At 40.1% G+C, this 18,862-nt stretch overlaps 1 protein-coding gene and 1 pseudogene across 1 annotated transcript; both read right to left on the reverse strand.

The window, feature by feature from the left end:
• Window positions 1–9,147: 9,147 nt before the first annotated feature.
• Window positions 9,148–13,705, reverse strand: LOC115780285 (acidic mammalian chitinase-like). Its single transcript, XM_030729398.1, has 11 exons — window positions 13,687–13,705; window positions 13,533–13,562; window positions 13,235–13,439; window positions 12,881–12,937; window positions 12,609–12,774; window positions 11,512–11,636; window positions 11,183–11,306; window positions 9,966–10,148; window positions 9,710–9,826; window positions 9,465–9,591; window positions 9,148–9,356 (listed from the first exon to the last, which is right to left on the reverse strand). The coding sequence occupies exons 1-11, from the start codon at window positions 13,703–13,705 to the stop codon at window positions 9,148–9,150; spliced, it is 1,362 nt and encodes a 453-aa protein (XP_030585258.1).
• Window positions 13,706–14,904: 1,199 nt separating this feature from the next.
• Window positions 14,905–15,020, reverse strand: LOC115781050 (uncharacterized; annotated as a pseudogene).
• Between the last annotated feature and the right edge of the window lie 3,842 nt (window positions 15,021–18,862).

The following is an 18,862-nucleotide window of genomic DNA, read 5'->3' on the forward strand; positions in this document are numbered from 1 at the left end:
TATCTACAAAGACTACATCTTTTTGGGAAACCACTCAACCACCAATTTAAGGAGAACGGGGGGCTAAACAGTGGGACCAGGAGCTGATGGGAGGGGCCCAGAGAGTCCAACGCTGTTTTGGCAGAGTTACACACCAATTCAGTATTAACTTTAGAGACCTCCAATTGATTTTACTGGGTGTCATTAATCCTTACCTGAATTATTATATCACAAAATCTACATTTAACCTTAGCCAGCAGTTTCAGATTTCCTTCTCTGTCATCTGCTCTTGTAGGATACATTTTAGGGGTCTCCATATTCCTTTTTGACTGCAAATTAAAACCCAATTAAAACCATAGTTACCAACAAATCCCATTGTTGAACAGGTTCCAATTAGACATCTTAGTAGCACACAAATAGTTAAAAAGACACAGACAGTAGCATAGTGAAGACTGAGATACACACACAGAGTAACAGAAAAGAAGAAAGAACCTGTTGATCATGCCCCGGCTTCCTCATCACACCCTCCGACCGAGGAGAGCCCGTGCTGAGATTAAGTATGAGTCCAAATAAAATCAAACTGTCCAAATGATCCATGGCGATGAGCAAGCTCTGTTGCAAAAAGTTACTAGTACTTAGAAATATACAAACACAAAAAACAGAGGACAAAAAGCAAAAAGTAAAAGCAAGAAGCCCTCCCAGGAGGTTGTGCCTTAGTAGTTGCTGGAAAAACAGACAACACGGACAAAGACAGTCGCTACATCTTCTCTTCTCTTTCTCTCCTAACCGTGGTATTTATACTCTTTCCCTTTCTTTGTCTAAGATTTGTGCTGAGTCTGCACTTTGCAAGCATACATTAGAAACTGTCATTAATTCTACTGACATTATCTAAAAAGGCACAAACATCCCCGAGCATCTTCAATACATCAACAAGACAGTAAGAAAAATTCATCACAATAAATGTCAGAAACAACCTCCTTGTGGCCATCCTATGGTACTCCTGGAGAAGGATTTACAAGTGCCCACACTTACATAGACCAGATATGGGGGAGAAAGTGGGGCCCAATTTGCCCCTAGACTTGTTGCTTATACAGATTTACACTTTCTTGATTTGCATTTCCAAAATCTTTGGCTGTGCTACATAAGCAAGGTAAAAAAAAATGGGCAAACAGGATGACTAGTGTCCTATACATGAACTCAAAAAGGTGCAGTTTTATGAGCTCAGACCCCTAAGCATGAATTTGAATGAGCAACAGGTTCATCACGGGGCTAGAGCAGAAGACGAGTATGCTTTGGGGATGATCTGAGAGGGCCTGCTTGGTGACAGCAGACTGCTAGAGAGGGGTAGCAGAGCTTCTGGGGCCCTGAACACAAATAAGAGCAATTCAAACAGGCCTCAAATCTTCCTACTACTTTTAGACACACAATATGCATTTTATTACAGTGTAGAAAGCAGTTTAGTTGCAAATAAACAGAAGTAGAAATAACAACTTTAAATATCCACATTGGGTGATAAAAATATTTCCCAACACTCTGGCTCCTGGATGACAACCAACAATGGTTGCTGCTGTATCTAGCTTCAGGTTTCTCAAAGGCAACACCAAGTAAATGGACTAGTTCTTATACAGTATAGTGCTTTTATTACTCTCCTTGAGCACTGAAAGCACTTTATACAACACATTTGCATTCCTGCAGTCAAATCTACACTCCAATAAATACTTTGGGAGCAACTGTGGGTTTTAATATCATGCCCAAGGACACTTTAGCATGCAGACTGTAGCAACCAGGGATCAAATCAACAATCTTCCAATTAGTAGATGACCTGCTCTATTTCCTGAGCCACAGCCATCCCAGATTACAGCACAAACAGAGGTAATTCTGTCCAAACAGGCTGCACTGTTGTAACAGCAAACCACATATCTTTTGAATACTTGGAAAGCATGTTAATAGAGCAGTACAATCATGATTTTATTGTTTGTTTGTATGAATATGTGTGAATGGGTGAAGCCTATTTTGGCAACAAGTTTGTTTGAGTTACTGATTTGTACATCAAAAGGAGATGGAGACAAGTGCAGTATATTGCTGAGCTCTTTTGGAAGAGATGGACATCGGACTATCTACTTGTGATTCAGGAAAGACAGAAAGACCAAAGAGGAGCTTCTGTTCAGGAGACATAGTCATCATTGCTGATGCCACAGCTCCAGGAGGTTGGTTCATTCTGTGATGGTCCAGACCAAGAACAGTATATTGGAGCGACCTGTAACCAAGCTCTGTCTCCTCCTGGAGATTTGTAGTGTAGGTTATGTAGGACATAGAAATAGCTCCTACATGCTTACCCTAAAAGTAATTGTGTGTTAGCACATGTACAATTAGGGGATGGGTTGTTGGAGCTATTTGTGGTTTATTTTTTATTTTCGTATTCAAATGCTATATGTGTTTTTACATAAGGATAATTTGTGGTTTATTTTACTTTGGAAAATTAGAGTTTACTTTTGTGTTTTTGGCCAATCAGGTGTGCAATTATTTGGCATAAGTAGGTTTAGTGGAACGGGTCATGCAGGCACTGGCGCATATGGTTTTTACCAGGTGACAGAGAGGCTGCTGGTTAACACTCTTATGTCTGTAAGTTCGATGGAATGTGGTGAATCAACCGACCCAAATGCACCATGTGGCATGGAGTTTGTCTTATCTTTTGACCTGCAAAAGCTCTAGTCCTAGACGATGTCTCAGTATCCATTTGATTTGTGTGGAGAAATAGCCACTACAATACAGTTGACCATGATATCCTAATATCCCATTTACAGTATCTTGTGGGTAGTCGTGGCACTGCTCTGGAATGGTTTAAGTCTTATTTAGTTGGCAGTATTATTTCTGTAAGCTTTGCTGGCTCTGATTCCTCCTCTGCACCACTGCTTATTTTGAGTTTCCACAATGCTCAATTTTAGGGCCCTTTCTTTTTCACTTTATCTGCTTCCATTGGGATCCACTCTTAGAAAACACCTTTCACTACCATCAGTCTCCTTAGATCTGGACATCATCGCTACACTGATGATAGCCAGATCTATGCACCAATTAAGCAGATGGATAGCTTCTCAATTTAATCACTTTTTGTATGTTTTGATCACATTTTTGATGGCCCTAAATTTTCATCATTATATTGAAAAAACACAGAACAGTTGGTGCTTAGACCCAATTGCTCCTGGGTCTAAGCACTGTCCCTATAGGTTATAGAATGAATTTCCTTTGTGCATTAGACCTACATTGTCCATTTTTTAAACTTATCTTAAAACACATTTATAATCTTTGGCCTTCAACTGAGCATGAGACACTGATCTTACTTATTTTAATGTATTATTGTTTAATAATTAATAATTGCTGGTTCTTTGTTTGATATTTGTATTCATTTGATATACAGCATTTTGTATCTGATCTGGCTCTTTTAAAGTGCTTTATAAATAAAGTTGGTTGGTTGGTTGAGCTTCATGGGACGGTGCAAAAACAGCTATTTGTTGCTACAGACCTTGGTGCATACTGCCACCTACTGTCCCTCAGGCTCAGAGTGTAATAACATGACTTAGATTACATTTCCGGTGTTAATCCTGTTTTATTTTATTATTAAAACCCTTATCTGCAGTTATTTAACCCGCTTTGAAAATGTGGTTAAATCTTTGACACTGCAGCGCAGTGACTCCAGAGAGACTTCAATTCAATTCAATTCAGTTTTATTTATATAGTTCCAAATCACAACAAACAGTTGCCACAAGAAGCTTTGTATTGTGGGTAAAGACCTTACAATAATACAGAGAAAAACCCAAAGTCAAAACGACCCCCTATGAGCAGCACTTGGTGACAGTGGGAAGCAAAACTCCCTTTTAACAGGAAGAAACCTCCAACAGAACCAGGCTCAGGGAGGGGCAGTCATCTGCTGTGACCACTTGGAGCTGAGGGGAGAGAGACAGGACAAAAGACATGCTGTGGAAGAGAGCCAGAGATTAATAATAATTAATGATTAAATGCAGAGTGGAGTATAAACAGAGTAAGTAAGGTGAATGAAAAGAAACAGTGCATTATGGGAACCCCCCAGCAGCCTAGGCCTATAGCAGCATAACTAAGGGATGGTTCAGGGTCACCTGATCCAGCCCTAACTATAAGCTTGATCAAAAAGAAAAGTTTTAAGCCTAATTTTAAAAATGGAGATGGTGTCTCCCTCCCAAATCCAAACTGGGAGCTGGTTACACAGAAGAGGCGCCTGAAAGCTGAAGGCTCTGCCTCCCATTCTACTCTTAAGTATCCTAGGAACCACAAGTAAGCCAGCAGTCTATTAGGATGGTATAGTACTATGAGGTCTTTGAGATAAGATGGGGCCTGATTATTCAAGACCTTGTATGTGAGGAGAAGGATTTTAAATACTATTCTAGATTTAACAGGGAGCCAATGAAGAGAAGCCAATATGGGAGAAATCTGCTCTCTCTTTCTAGTCCCTGTCAGTACTCTAGCTGCAGCATTTTGGATCAGCAGCAGGTTTTTCAGGGAGCTTTTAGGACGACCTGAAAATAATAAATTACAATAGTCCAGTCTAGAAGTAATAAATGCATAAATTAGCTTTTCAGCTCCTTCAGTGAGCAACTGCTTCATCTGAAGTGTGTAAGAGAGCATTATTCTAGGTCCTTCCTTGCTGCTGCTGCTGTCAGGCTCTACACCCAGCACTGACCCACAGCAGAATAATTAACATCTTATCATTCACCTACACTAAGCAAGTGCAATAATGTTCATGTGGAATTAACAACATTTGCAATCTTATATCTTATGTTATCCAGACAGACCACTTATTCCCATGCACCATTTTATGATTCTCTATGGCAGAATGATGATAAAGTTTGGGCCACTTGTGAAGTTATGTGCAAGAGGTTTGAAAGTAAACACTGTCCTTTGAAACATCAAGCTCATGTAGTCTGTAACTTTAAAAACAAATCAAAAACACTGGCTTATAAGACTCAAATGCAGAGTGTGTACAACTAGAAATTTGGGAAGCCACTAGAGAGACAAATATCAATACCAAATACTTTTCCTGTCATTGTACGATCATTGGAACATGGTGAGCTGCATCTTGAAAACCTGCATACAAAACATGCTGATCTTGACACTCTAAGCACAATCCATGTCGTACCCACAGTCAGTGTGTTTGGGCAGATCAACCAGACACTGTCGTTCCTCTTAACTATGACAAGAGGTGAACGCCTGTTTGGTGAATTAGTATGTATATTAGTACGCAATTAGTATGCAATTAGTAACCACAATGTGAGAAAGAAGGGATACAGAGTTTTATCAGTTGAAGGTTTTGATGAACATTTCTATGCCTATGTAGTAGCTAGAAGTGATGTATTTGAAATGGTTAGCATAAATTACCCTGCAGATGTCAGACCATTAAGCTTGTCCTGTTTATGGGGAAGACAGATTTTACTTAAATCCCAGGTACAAAATTCTGTAACTCTTTCTGAATCGCATTTTCAAAATCTGGGGCAGTAATTTGATATTGTTTTACGCGCCAAGAGCTTTCATAAATGTTTATTGATAATCCAATTTAACATTGTAGACTGGAAAAAATCTTAATGACAATACACTATACAGGAAAAACTCTTACATAATGGAAAGCTTGTTAAAAGCTGCCAAAAAGTGATGTTCTGTGTGTTGCTGATGTGTAATATCTTCACTATATTGGTAAATAGACTGTATTCAACAGAGGAGGGGTGAAACTGACTATAGTGACAGAGCCTGGGACAGGTTATCTACTTTGATATATAATCAAACATGCTCAGTCATGAAGTTTAACAAATCGTGATACAGGTCCTCTTTCAGTGATCATTACCTGCTGCACGCGGAAATTTAAGTAAAGCATCATAACTGGATAGTTTCATTGAATATTAATGTCTCACTAAAGAGCTGTTAATATATTTAGAAATGAATCATTCGCTCAGCTGTATAATTAAAGAATTAAAATTAAACCACAAAAAGGAGCAAAAGTTCGGCTCCATTTTAACAGCTTCTTTTCCACAGCTGTGCTTTGCATTGTCATGGTTGCTAGGCAACATGAGCTACACTGAGGTGAGGACAGGTGATGCTGATATTAACGCTAGACCATCCAATTTCACAGCCGCTCACTTCTGGCCTTTGTGGTCTTCATGGGCTGCAAAGGACACAGTCTAGGAAGGCCAGGTCCTTGGAAGGATGCGGAATTTGGACACAGCTAATCGACAGCTAATCCACATTGAGTTGGAAAGGATGTTCAGCAGGTTAGGGTGGTTAAGGACAGAGATGGAAATATACTAAAGAGTGAAGGGAATGCGTTGTGAAAACGGAAGGAGTATTTTGAGAAATTGATGAATGAAGAAAATGAGAGTGAGAGGAGAACCAATGGAGGAAAGATAGTGAATCAGGAAGTGCAAAGGATTAGTGAGGAGGAAGTGCTGGCAGCTATGAAGAAGATGAAGAGTGGAAATATGGTTGGTCTTGATGGCATACTTGTGGAAATATGGAGATGTGTAGAAAAGAGAGAAGTGGACTTTTTAACCAGATTGTTAAGCACAATCCAGAGTGAAAGGATTCCCAAGGAATAGAGAAGAAGTGTATTTGTACCAATTTTCAAGAACAAGGGTTAGGTGCAAAGTTGTAGTAATTATAGAGGGATAAAGTTGATGAGCCATATCAGGAAGAAAGAGTTGTTGAAGCAAGGATAAAAAGAATTAAGAAGGCATGTCAGGAAGTCAACAATTTCAACATGACAGTAGTCAGTGCCTTAGATGACCTTTGATGATGCTTTATGTGATCAATATCCATCTATAAATTCAAGTGGAAGCCCAAATAATTAGGTGCAAATAATTTAAGCACCTAAGATGTTAAGAATGACATCAAACAATCTAAACAGAGAAGTGTCTATTTGATTAGAATTTACGTAAAGAGACTGTGAGACAGATGCCTTCACAGCCTTCCTCTAATGAACTAAACTTTGCACCTTAATGAATACAAAAAAACATCCTCGCTTTACTTTTGTGCATGAAACATTTGCATAGTAGTGTAATATAACATATTCTGTGGGAAACAGCAATGCTTGAAGCTAGTACACTTTAATTCTAACCCCACCATCACAGAACAAAATATTCTTGGGAGTCTTGAATCATTAACGAATCATGAGTGGCTGATAAGCACAATGTTCTGCCAAGGGAAGTGTTAATCATTAAAAATTCTACTGTATATTTCTTAACTAATCTGTTTGTTAAAGAACTGTCATGGACCAAGGTCTGAAACCTCGTGATTTTGAGTTTCATGGACTTTTGAAGACTAACTGTTCTCATTTGTGATTCCTGGTTTTGGTTTCTTGCCCTTTGTTTCCATTGAAGTGTGTTTAATCATGTTCTCAGTTCTGATGCTTAGTTTACGTTCCTCCTTTGTGTGTCTAACTTCCTGTGGGAAGTCTGCATTTCTGTCTCTGTGTTCAGTAGTTTTGTTTTACTTTGTCAGTCTTTGTCTCTTGTTCTCTGTGATTAGTTTTATTTCCTTGTCTCATTTTGTGATTGTGTTCACCTGTTCTCCTTCACCTGTTCCATGATTATCCTTCTGTGTATTTATTGTCTCAGTGTTCCCCTTATCAGAGTCTCATTGTCAGATGTGGCAGTGCTTGTTCCTTTGCTTCCAGTGCTCCCATCTCCCTAGTGTTACTATTTCCCAGTTTATATTGTCCTCAGTTTCTCGTCTTGAATGGCTTGTTTATTAGTTCATATTCTCAGCTGCCATTAAGGCTCGCATTTGTTCATTCACAACTGCCTGCCTCTGAGTCCTGCATTTGGGTCCTCTCCCACCTCCACACATGCGCCGTAACAAGAACATGAGTTTTTCAGTTGCTTAAATGGACTCTGTCCATCCATCCATCCATCCATCCATCCATCCATCCATCCATCCATCCATCCATCCATCCATCCATCCATCCATCCATCCATCCATCCATCCATCCATCCATCTAGCTCCTCCCACTTATACAATTCAGGGATGCCCATTCCGGCTGCCATAGGGTGAGAGGCAGGGTACAAGAAAAAGAGAAAAGGGTCCGCACTCTGGCAAAGCTCCTGAAAAATATTTATTCCAAACAAACCTTGATAGTGAATGATGTTTAGGACCACAGATGCCCTTCTTCAGACTGAGACTGAGAGGCAGGGTACACCCTGGACAGGTCACCAGACAGACAGACAACCATTCGTACCTACAGCCAATTTAGAATCACCAATTAACCTAACCCATACATGTCTTTAGACTGTGGGGTAAGGACTAGAGAACATGGAGAGAACCCATGCTGAAGGATATGTAAACTCCACACAGAAATGTCATTCTAATCAAGGACCTGCTTGCTGTGTGGCCACAGTGCTAACTACCACAACACCACACAACTGTGCTGCCTCATTTGATTTAAATGATGTGTAAATGGTAAATAGACTAGTTCTTATATAGCGCTTTTCTACATTATCTGAGCACTCAAAGTGCTTATACAACACATTTACCCATTCACACCTGCACTTTTTTTAATTGCCTAACATTCACACATTCGTACTCCAACACTTGCATCAGAGAGCAACTTGGGGTTTAGTATCTTGGCCAAGGATACTTTGGCATGCAGCCTGGAGCAGCCAGGAATCAAACCACCAACCTTCCGATTAGTAGGTGACCTGCTCTACCTCCTGAGCTACAGCCGTAATGAAAACAAACTGTCACTTGAAATTTGAGTAACTGAATTAGGTAGAATGTAGTAAGGCACAGTTTAAAAAGCATATAATCATGCAAACAAAATTTCACTGCTTTAGAAAGCGGATAAAATTGTCTTGTTTTTCTATAAAACAAAATAAAAGAGTACAGTAACAGTAAGTATAAATATTCAAGCTTCAATCTTCAGAACAACATAGATTTTATTTATTTGATGAAGAAAGAAAGAAAGTAGTGAATGAACTACAAAAAGTAATATTCTTATTTATTTAGTCTCTGTTCCTGTTGCAACCCTGGACAATTATAGTCATCGGTGTAAGCTCTGACAAGATTTCACTGAAACATAAATGACTGCATTATATATTTATGAACTTTGTGCTTATGATATGAAATGTTCTGTTCTGTAGTTCCTGCTTCTGTGGCTCAGGGCCAGTTGCAGCACTTGCAGGAGTCCCAGTAGATGAGACCAGGCTGGCAGCGGTGCAGGTAGGTGTTTCCCTGGTAGCACTGGAAGTAGGTGGTTTTGTCAGCTGGGTTCTCATACAAGCCATCAGGACGGCCACGGCAGAAGTCAGCAAGAGGGTCCTTCGTTGTGGTGGGGCGTGGAGTGGTTGTAGGCTTTGGGCCAAAGCCTTCATCATGTGACAGAGAAAAATAAGTTATACGCAGAAAGTGACTAAACCTTTTTTTCTTTTTAATCAAATCTAAGGTAGTGAAGTTAGCTGATTTATAGTATTTACCCATTGACATCCTGAGGTGGTTTATCAGAGGATAAGCTCCAGCTGAGCAGAAGGATCCACTGAAGTCATCCATATCCATAGTCCACACATGAGCACCTCCCAAACTGTGGGCAGTCATCCACTGGACCTGCACAAAAAGCCACATTGGTAAAACAAATGATTATCTTAATAATAGGAACCAGTCAATAGAACAAAACAAATAGAATAACTAGTTTTTTTTTTTGAGGCACATATAAATTGTTTACCTTGGAAGAATAGCTGCGCTGGTCATCATAGCCCAGCCAGGCACTGCCATAGGTGGCATATGGAACCTCTTGCTCAGAGATCCAGTCAACAGTGGCAGTATTAATGAAGTCACAGATCTGTTAAAAGGGAAATATTGACAGAGCTACATCAAACAACACAGGTTTTGGGATTGAGATACTCCTTGTTAAGTGTACTCATGGGTGACAGTAATAGCAGACATTTAGCACAAACTAAGTTGAGCTTTTAATGTTGTACCTCATAGAAAGCCCAGATTCCAGCAGTGCGAGTGTAGGGTCCAGCATCTGCAGGGCCGTTAGCTGGTGCTCCCAGGCCAGTTGCACCAGTGCTAAGACGGTAGGTCCTTCCATAGGTGGGGAAACCTAGAAGCAGCTTTTCAGATGGTGCTCCCAGAGATAGCCAATGGGATACAGAGGAGTTCTACAAAAAAGGGAGAGGAATATAATCTTTTTCAGAATCAGTTCGGCAATTGTCTGCCAGTATTTGCATACCAACTCAAAAGCAAATTTAGCTGACTACATTCAGTACGGGAAAGAAACATGGCTTTACTAGGATGGCTATGTCTCTTAAAAGAGTCCTCAGCTCCTCTGGCTACAGTGCTGAAAAGAAACCTGGGGTTGTCCTTATTTTCTTCAATTAGTGATGAAGAGTAAGATTTCCTAGCTTTATGGAAGGCTTTTTATAGAGCAACAAACTCTTTTTCCAGGCTAAATTAACATCTTCTACATAAGTGAGATCCCATTTCCTGTCCAGCTTACATGTTATCTGCTTTAAGCTGCCCGTTTGTGAGTCAGACACTTCTGATTTGAGGCTTTCCTTTTCAGAGGAGCCACCACAGTATCCAAAATCGTACACAGTGAGGATGTAAAACTACTGACAAGATAATCTACCTCACTGGGAGCAGAGTTTTAGTACCTACTCTGCAGTCTGTTGGCACATGACATTGGAGAGCATAATAATGAAGGAAGTTCACATAAACATTCTATAAATTGTCCCTTTAAAATTATAAGGTTCTGACATTTTTGACAAAATTGACTTATTGTCATTTTCTTATTTGTTGACCTCTGTTCAACTATATGCAAGAGATTTTTTTCAGTTATATACAACTTTGGCCATTTTATTCATAAAACGAAAAGGTTCTATTTGCAAAATCAAGCTTTAACTTGGTATTATAAGGTTCTGTTATTTAATATCTCAAAACAGGTCAGAATGCATATAGAACCTTATAATTCTAAGGGGACGAAATGTTACACTGACATTAGTAATAAATAGTCTAACAGGCTTCACAGTATATAGGACTGCTGGGGTTCCTGAATTATTTTTATGAAGAAAAAACCAAACATTTCAGCTCTACTTTTTTTTTCTCACAAATCTCACCCTGTTCACAGCAATACTGAAACCATTCAAAAGAACACACTGAAAGACAGCTGTAGATGTGATGGTGTAGTTCTTACTATATTGTAATGAATTTGGGAGCCAGAGTCCACAGAGCTATCATACAGAGGGCTGTTGTGTCCAGTTACTGCCTCCCAGTGTCCATGGAAGTCATAGGTCATGATGTTGATAAAGTCAAAGTTGCTGTTGAGTTAGAAGGTGTTGTACAACACATTTGTTCATTGGCGGAAGACACAGAACATATGGGACCTTTTTTTTGGCCAAACAGGAAATGTAAAATTGAGCACTATGTCATTTGAAATAAGTAATGCAGGTATATCTATTTCAATACTGGTGCAAATAAACCTTTTGGCTGCCTTATTTACACACGTGCTGAAATCAAACTTACGGTGCAATCTTGTTGACCTCGTATGCTCTGTCAATGGTCTGACGGATTGCAGCAACATTGGCTGACAGCAGCAGCTGAGTTCTCTTATTGTCTTTGGCATCATCCTCAAAAGCCTTGGCCAGTTCCTATAGTCACAACAACAAAAGCAACTTAGATCCAGTCAGAGAAAATAATGAGAAAGGCTATTTTGTTTTTTTGAGGAAACAAATGTCAACATTTACATAAATACAATTAATGTATATATTTAAAAAAGAATGCTGACATAGGGAAAAAGAGACTGAAGAAGAAAAGCGAAAGAAAACAGGGTAGGGTACATCCATCCTTTCATCCATCTATGTGTACTACAGGGTGCAGATGGATAAAATTAAACAAAAAGTTTGACAAGACTTTTTCAGCAGGTGTTACATTGTAATCTGTAGATGGGTGTGCATATATTGTAGTTGTGCAAAACTGTGTTGTTATAATAAGTTAAATGAATACATAAAAGGAAAAAATTATTAAGATTTAAAAGATATCAATATTAAAATATCCAGTAAGTCGAGATTTGTTGGATTATCACCTATACAGGATGCCTACACACTAGTCAGGCTATCAGGAACAAGTTACGCTGTCCAAAGACATGGAGTTACTGGGGTTAGGTTAACTGGTGATTCTAAATTGCTCATAGGTGTGAATGTGAGTGTAAATGGTTGCCTGTCTCTCTCTCTGTGTTAGCCCTGCGAGAGGCTGGCAAACTGTACAATGTATACCCTGCTTCTCGCCCTATGTCAGCTGGGATGGATTCCAGCCACTTTGTGACCCTGAAAAGGATAAGTGGAAGGATGGATATTTGTGGCTATTTTTCAATTTTTTATTCTTTTTTTCCCTTTTTACTAGCTCTCTTTTTCCTTTCACCCCTTTTGGTAGGGTGCGGTTTTAGATTTGTCAGTAGTACTATGCTAATGTAATGCATTAAAAGAAACAAGACATCCAGTATGGCCTTATTTCGGGCTAGACACTGGAGACCAAGAACCCAACCAAAAGACTTAAATCATAAAGAAAAAAACATAGATTCAAAATTGTATTTAAAATTTAAGGCCATTGTGAGCCGTGCTTACCGTGACCAACAGAGTGAACTTCTCCTTGTCCCCCTCTGAGCTACCATTGTGTCCAGTATATTCCCAGGCCAGGTTTAGCCCGTCAAAGTTATGGGTGCGCAGGAAATTGATGACAGACTTGATGAAGATTGCACGACTCTCAGGTTTGGCAACCATGGCAATGAATCTGATGAGATGCATGGAAAAAGAACTGTGACATCTGTTCTACATTAAAGTAATAAAGGAAGGTATTTGAAGTAAATATATTAAAAACTGGTGTAGATGGAACTTACGGGCTCACTCCATTAACTGTTCCTCCAACAGACAGCAGAGTCTTCAGTGCAGGGTTGCTGGTAGTGGGGAGAGACAGACACACAGACACAACCTTAAATTATTAAAGAATGATCCATGATCCTATTTTTCTTTTCTAAATCATTAAGAACTGTTGGGAAAGAATTCAAAGCTACACATAGTTCTTGTCTAAATCTTCTAAAAGCTACTAAGAATCAGAAAAAACTATAATGGAAGCACTGAAACATGTTTTTGGATTTAAAAGCAGTTGCAGGCTAATGTTAAACAATAGTAATTATTGTTGTTAATCTGAATATTGGTGCCCAGCCTGACTTAGTATGATTGCGTAAACTCACACATTCTTGAGGCTGTTGAGGCTGCCGTACAGCTGCTCATCGTTCCACTCGATGGGGCTGATCTGGTTGAAGCTGTTAATGGTGGCCAAAGCATAGATGACATGGGTGCACAGGAAGGGGTCGATGTTGTCTGGTGTGAATTTGCCAGCGCTTGGTCTGTACTGGGCCCAGTTAGTCATATGGCACACCAGTTTAGTGGATGAAGCTGAGGGCAGACAGAACAAAGACACTTTAGGTTTGTTCTGAAACTTTGATCATATTAATGGCAAGAAAAGTATCACTGAACGCAGATATTTACCAATGTGTAGAGCAAATAGAATTCCCAGAGCTGAAATAAAGAAGGAAGAAATCATGAAAAAAGTAACAATACATTCAATTCATAATTACAGTAATAATAATAGTCTTACAATGATTCTCTAAGGAAAATGAATGAATGATTGAATGTTATTTACCTACAACGAGTTTTGCCATGTTGCTGTCTGGAGATTCCACTTTTTCTTTCTGTAGAAATGAGCCTCTGAACGATCATAAATCAGTGTCATTAAATGGTATAGCAAACAAAATCAGACATTTTGTAGCTGCTACTACAATTTCTCCTTATTTAGTCAGCTGAACACTACCTCAGTAAAATATTACAGGTTTTGACAACTGAAAATTGAAAAGGTTTCAAACACTGTTTTGATGTCGTACTGAATGCTAAAACAAAATACTTATTAAAACAATCTAAGCAATCTAAAAACTCAGTGAATTCTTAATTTTAGGCCTATGTGTAGCTATTAGTAAGTGCACTATAATGTAACCACAACTCTCCCCATTCCAGCAAAATGCTAGTTGTGTACAACACAAATTATTTCATTACCTTCCTGCAAGAACCACTGAAGTAGACTTCAGAGCTCGACAGAGTTGGACAGATTTATATCTTTCTCATTTGTGACTAATCGAAGGTGTCAAAGTGCAGGTGATAAAGGCTCCGGGTGGTGGAAGTCTAGCTGACATTCCTTATAACCCCCCTTCCAGGCAAGACCTGGTAAACCCGTTGAAGAATTTGACTTTGAACTAAGCAATCAGATTAGCAGCTGACATTACAGTGATAAGTGTAATCAGACTGTTATTAATTAATAACAGTAAATTAATGGTGGCTGTAGCTCAGGAGGTAGAGCAGGTCACCTACTGATCAGAAGGTCGGCGGTTCGATTCCTGGCTACTCCAGGCTGCATGCCAATGTATCCTTGGGCAAGACACTTAACCCCAAGTTGCTCTCTGACGCAAGCGTAGGTGTGTGAATGTTAGATAATAAAAGCACTTAGTTAATCATGGAAGTGCTTGTATGAATGGGTGTGAATGGGGTAAATGTAAGCATGTTGTCTAAGCTCTTTGAGTGCTATATAAGAACTAGTCCATTTACCATTTATATAGCACTTTTCTGCTCTATCTGAGCACTCATACAAAACATTGCATTCACCCATTCATACAAGCACTTCCATATGAAACTAAGCTAAGTGCTTTTACTGTCTAACCTTTCACACACATTCATACTCCAACGCTTGCATCTGAGAGCAACTTGGGGTTCAGTATCTTGCCCAAGGATACTTTGGCATGCAGCCCGGAATCAAACTGTCAACCTTCCGATTAATAGGTGACCTGCTTTAGCTCCTGAGCCACAGCCACCCCACAAACAGCACCTGGTATTCCCAGGTGGTCTCACATTCAAGTACTAACCAGGCCCGACCCTGTTTAGCTTCAGAGACCAGACGAGATCAGGCGGGTTCAGGGTGGTGCTGTAAGCCAGCCATTTTCTTCTACTTATCCAATTCAGGATTGTAGGGGTACTAGCACATATCCCAGCTGTTATAGGATGAGAATAACAGTGAACTATATAATAATAACTTATAATGACATAACATGTGCAGAACGTTCACTGGTTACAGACTTCAGGCAAAGCTAACTATTTTAATAATTTTTTATAATTGTTAGTTTATCCAAGTAGTTTGAACACATTTCTGAACCAGTTAATGCAATGCAATTGTATTAACTAGCTGAAGTAAAGCTGATTAAAGCTTCAGTGACCTCAGTCCCAGTGATGGGCACGTTATCATTCTTGTCCCCAGACTCTGTGTTTACTACTTCTTAGTAGGACTGAGGAGATCCTTGAGGCATTCTTTCCACCACATGACTACAGACATGGACAAAATTGTTGGTACCCTTCCATTAAAGAAAGAAAACCCACAATGGTCGCTGTAATAACTTGAAACTGACAAAGGTAATAATAACTAAAAATTTATGGAAAGTCAACTAATGAAAATTCAGACATTGCTTTTGAATCAGGGATTAGAGAGAGAGCATATTTCTCCCATATTGATGATACTTTATTGATCCCACAATGGGGAAATTATAGTTAACAGAACACCCATCCAAGAAATACAAACAACAGAACAAACAGGGGAGACAAGTGTCTGAGGTCATGCAGCCATTGTACTGGTGCTACCTTGAGCAAGAAAACAGAAAGAGATACAGTAGGATAGGTAGGTTCAAAAAAATAATCTCATACTGTGTTCATTATGAACACCTTACGAGGTTACAAAAAAACACCTCAGCAAAGCAATAGCACATTTAAAGCCTGGAGAGCACTAGGGTGGTTAGGGGAGGGGCTGCCAGGGGAGACGAGTAAGTCAGGATACTGTGGTGACAAGCCATCTCCCTCGACATGCAGTTCATGATAATGTTCATGATAAGATGGGCCAGGATACCAGTTCATACAGGTCACAACACGGGGCGAGGGCGAAGAGCATCTGTTTACATAACATCTCCAGGAGACGATTTAGAGAGCCAGCCATCCAAGGCTGTCTGGGAGCCAAATTCCAAATACTACAATTGTGTTGTTACAGGCTGTTATATTGACTTGTCTTCACTGATTCCCTGTTAAATACAGAATTGAATTTGAAATCCTTCTGCTCACATACAAGGTCTTGAATAATCAGACCCCGTCTAATCTTAAAGACCTCATAGTACCATATCACCCCAACAGAGCATTTCACTCTCAGACTGCTGGCTTACTTGTGGTTCCTAGGATATTTAAGAGTAGAATGGGAGGCAGAGCCTTCAGCTTTCAGTCCCCTCTTCTGTTAAACCAGATCCCAATTTGGATTTGGGAGGTAGACACCCTCTCTATTTTTAGGACTAGGCTTAAAACTTTAATTTTTAATCAGGTTCAGACTTAGGGTTGGATCATCTAAACTCTTTTCACTTTCTATGTGTTTATACACCACTCTGCATTTAATGATTAGTTGTTATTAATCTCTGGCTACCTTTCACAGCTCCAGCTTGTCTTTATCTACCACCCCACTAAAGTCTCTACTGGCTTCATGTCTGACCTCTCTGAGCTTCTGCTCTCTATCTGCTCCATATCTCCATCCACACTCCTACTTGGTGACTTCAATATTCATGTTGACTCCAATAGCTGTTTGTTCACTAGCGAATACCTGTCTCTGTTGGACTGCTTTAATTTCACGCGGCACAATAAAGGTCCTACTCACATCAGAGGCCACACACTGGATCTGGTTTGTTCTAAAGGCATAACTCCTTACAATCTGCCTGGACCTTGCTGTTTCCGACCACTTTGCTTTCTGTTTTTCTGTTCCTGTTCCTCTGCCTAGGCAGTGTACCAAATGTACCGTTACATACAGGAACATCAAGACTATTAGTGCATCTGCCCTGAACAACCTGACAGCAACCAATTTGGCTTCAGACCCCCCCCCCCCCCCCCCCCCCCCCCCCCCCCCCCAATATCATATGATTGATGGGCTTGATGACCACTATAACGCCGCCCTATCCAGTAGCTTTTACTCCCTTGCCTCCCTCCAAACCCAGACTTTCTCTTTCATATGCTCTGCCTGATGGTTTACGATGGAACTCAGGGTTCTACAGACTTGACTTGAGAGGCTCTACAAAAGCTCTGGCCTCACACTCCACCTACAGGCTTATAAAGACCATGTAAAGTCCTATAAAGCTGCTCTTTGGCAGGCCTCACTATTACTCCTTCACCAACAGCAAAGACATCCCAGATTGCTGCTCTCCACCATCACCACTGATTCACGTCATCATTCAAGTGTCCACGACCTCTGCCTCAAATTCATGGACTTGTACATCTGCTGCAGAATTTTAATCCCCCCTGCTCCACACCTACCTCAGTGCTCCTTGTCCTCTGTAAATTCTTCCCAGGTTACAAAGTGGATCTTGCAGGCTAAAGCCTCCATCTGCACCCCATGGACCCCATGCAGACAACGTTGGTCAAGATATGTGTACCTGCTATGTGCCCCTTGTAGCTGACATCATTAACTCTTCTCTGGAGTCAGGAGTGGTATCGTCTAGCTTCAAAACTTCTTCAGTGACTCCAATTCTCAAGAAGCCATTTCTTGTCCCATGATGACTTACCAGCCTATCTCCGACCTTCCTTTCCTCAGTAAAATCTTGGAAAGAGCAGTGGCCACCCAACTCCAGCAGCATATGTCTAACCATGACCTCTATGAACCTTTACAATATGGCTTCAAAGCACGTCTCAGCACCAAGACTGCTATCAAAATGACCTTGTTATGGCTGTTGACTGGCCACATCAGCAACCTCAGCCTCCTGTACCTTTCTGCTGCCTTTCACACCATTTCTCATACCATCTTTCTTTCATGTGTGTCCAGCTATCTCTGTCTCACTGGTACTGTCCTCTCCTGGTTTCAGTCTTACTTCTCCAACTGAACACAGTTTGCTACTGTGGGAGGCTCCCGCTCCACCTCTGCTCCAATTAACCATGGTGTGTCTCAAGGTGGGCTTGGTTTTGTGCTTCATCATCTACATGCTCTCTCTTGGTCAGATCATCCAACACCATGGTCTCTGCTTCCATTCCTATGCTGATGACACACAACTCTGTCTCAGTACCAAACCCCCAGCATTCCAGACTCATATCAAATCTGTCATCAAGACAGCCTTTTTCCACCTAATGGACATCTCTAGATTTCAGCCTTCACTCACTGACTGTGTAGCAGAGACCTCTGCTTGCTGCACACTTATCATATTTAAGATCAAACATTAATTAATGGAAGGACTTCTTTGAGTAGTCTCGTAGGAATCGGGTCTAAGACATGTTGATGGCTCGGAGGATGTAAAGTTAAGTAAACTGGAGAGAAAGAGTCTAAATATTAGTAGTACTGAAAGTAGCTGTATGTAATGATATGTCTGTGAGATATAATTTGTAATTTTTTTGGTTTAATGGTTAAAAGTTAAGCTTACAGGAATACTCAGATTAACAGAGCTCTGACTCTTTGTCAGCCTGGCCACAGTGCTGAAAAGAGACCTGGGGTTGTTCTTATTTTCTTCAATCACTAATGAATAGTAAGATGTTCTAGCTTTACACCAAAAAATTTTATAGAGCTATATTTTTCCAGGCTAAATGAAGATCTTCTAAATGAGACACAACTTTCTCTCCAGCTTATGGGTTATCTGCTTTACAGTAAGTTGCACATTTGTGAGTTATACCACAGAGTCAGACACTTCTGATTTGAAGCTTTCTTTTTCAGAGGAGCCACATTATCCAGAGTTCTATGCAGCGAGGATGCAAAACTATTGACGAGATAATCTTAC

This window comes from Archocentrus centrarchus, chromosome 5 (assembly GCF_007364275.1).
Source record: "Archocentrus centrarchus isolate MPI-CPG fArcCen1 chromosome 5, fArcCen1, whole genome shotgun sequence".
Taxonomy (NCBI): Eukaryota; Metazoa; Chordata; class Actinopteri; order Cichliformes; family Cichlidae; genus Archocentrus; species Archocentrus centrarchus.

Bases quoted from the DNA above. Each gene is read 5' to 3' on its own strand.
- LOC115780285 (XM_030729398.1), bottom strand. The intron at 12,775-12,880 runs GTAAGTTCCATC...GCATCTCATCAG, and splicing joins ACAGTTAATGGAGTGAGCCC to ATTCATTGCCATGGTTGCCA. The intron at 11,307-11,511 runs GTAAGTTTGATT...CTAACTCAACAG, and splicing joins GAGGTCAACAAGATTGCACC to CAACTTTGACTTTATCAACA.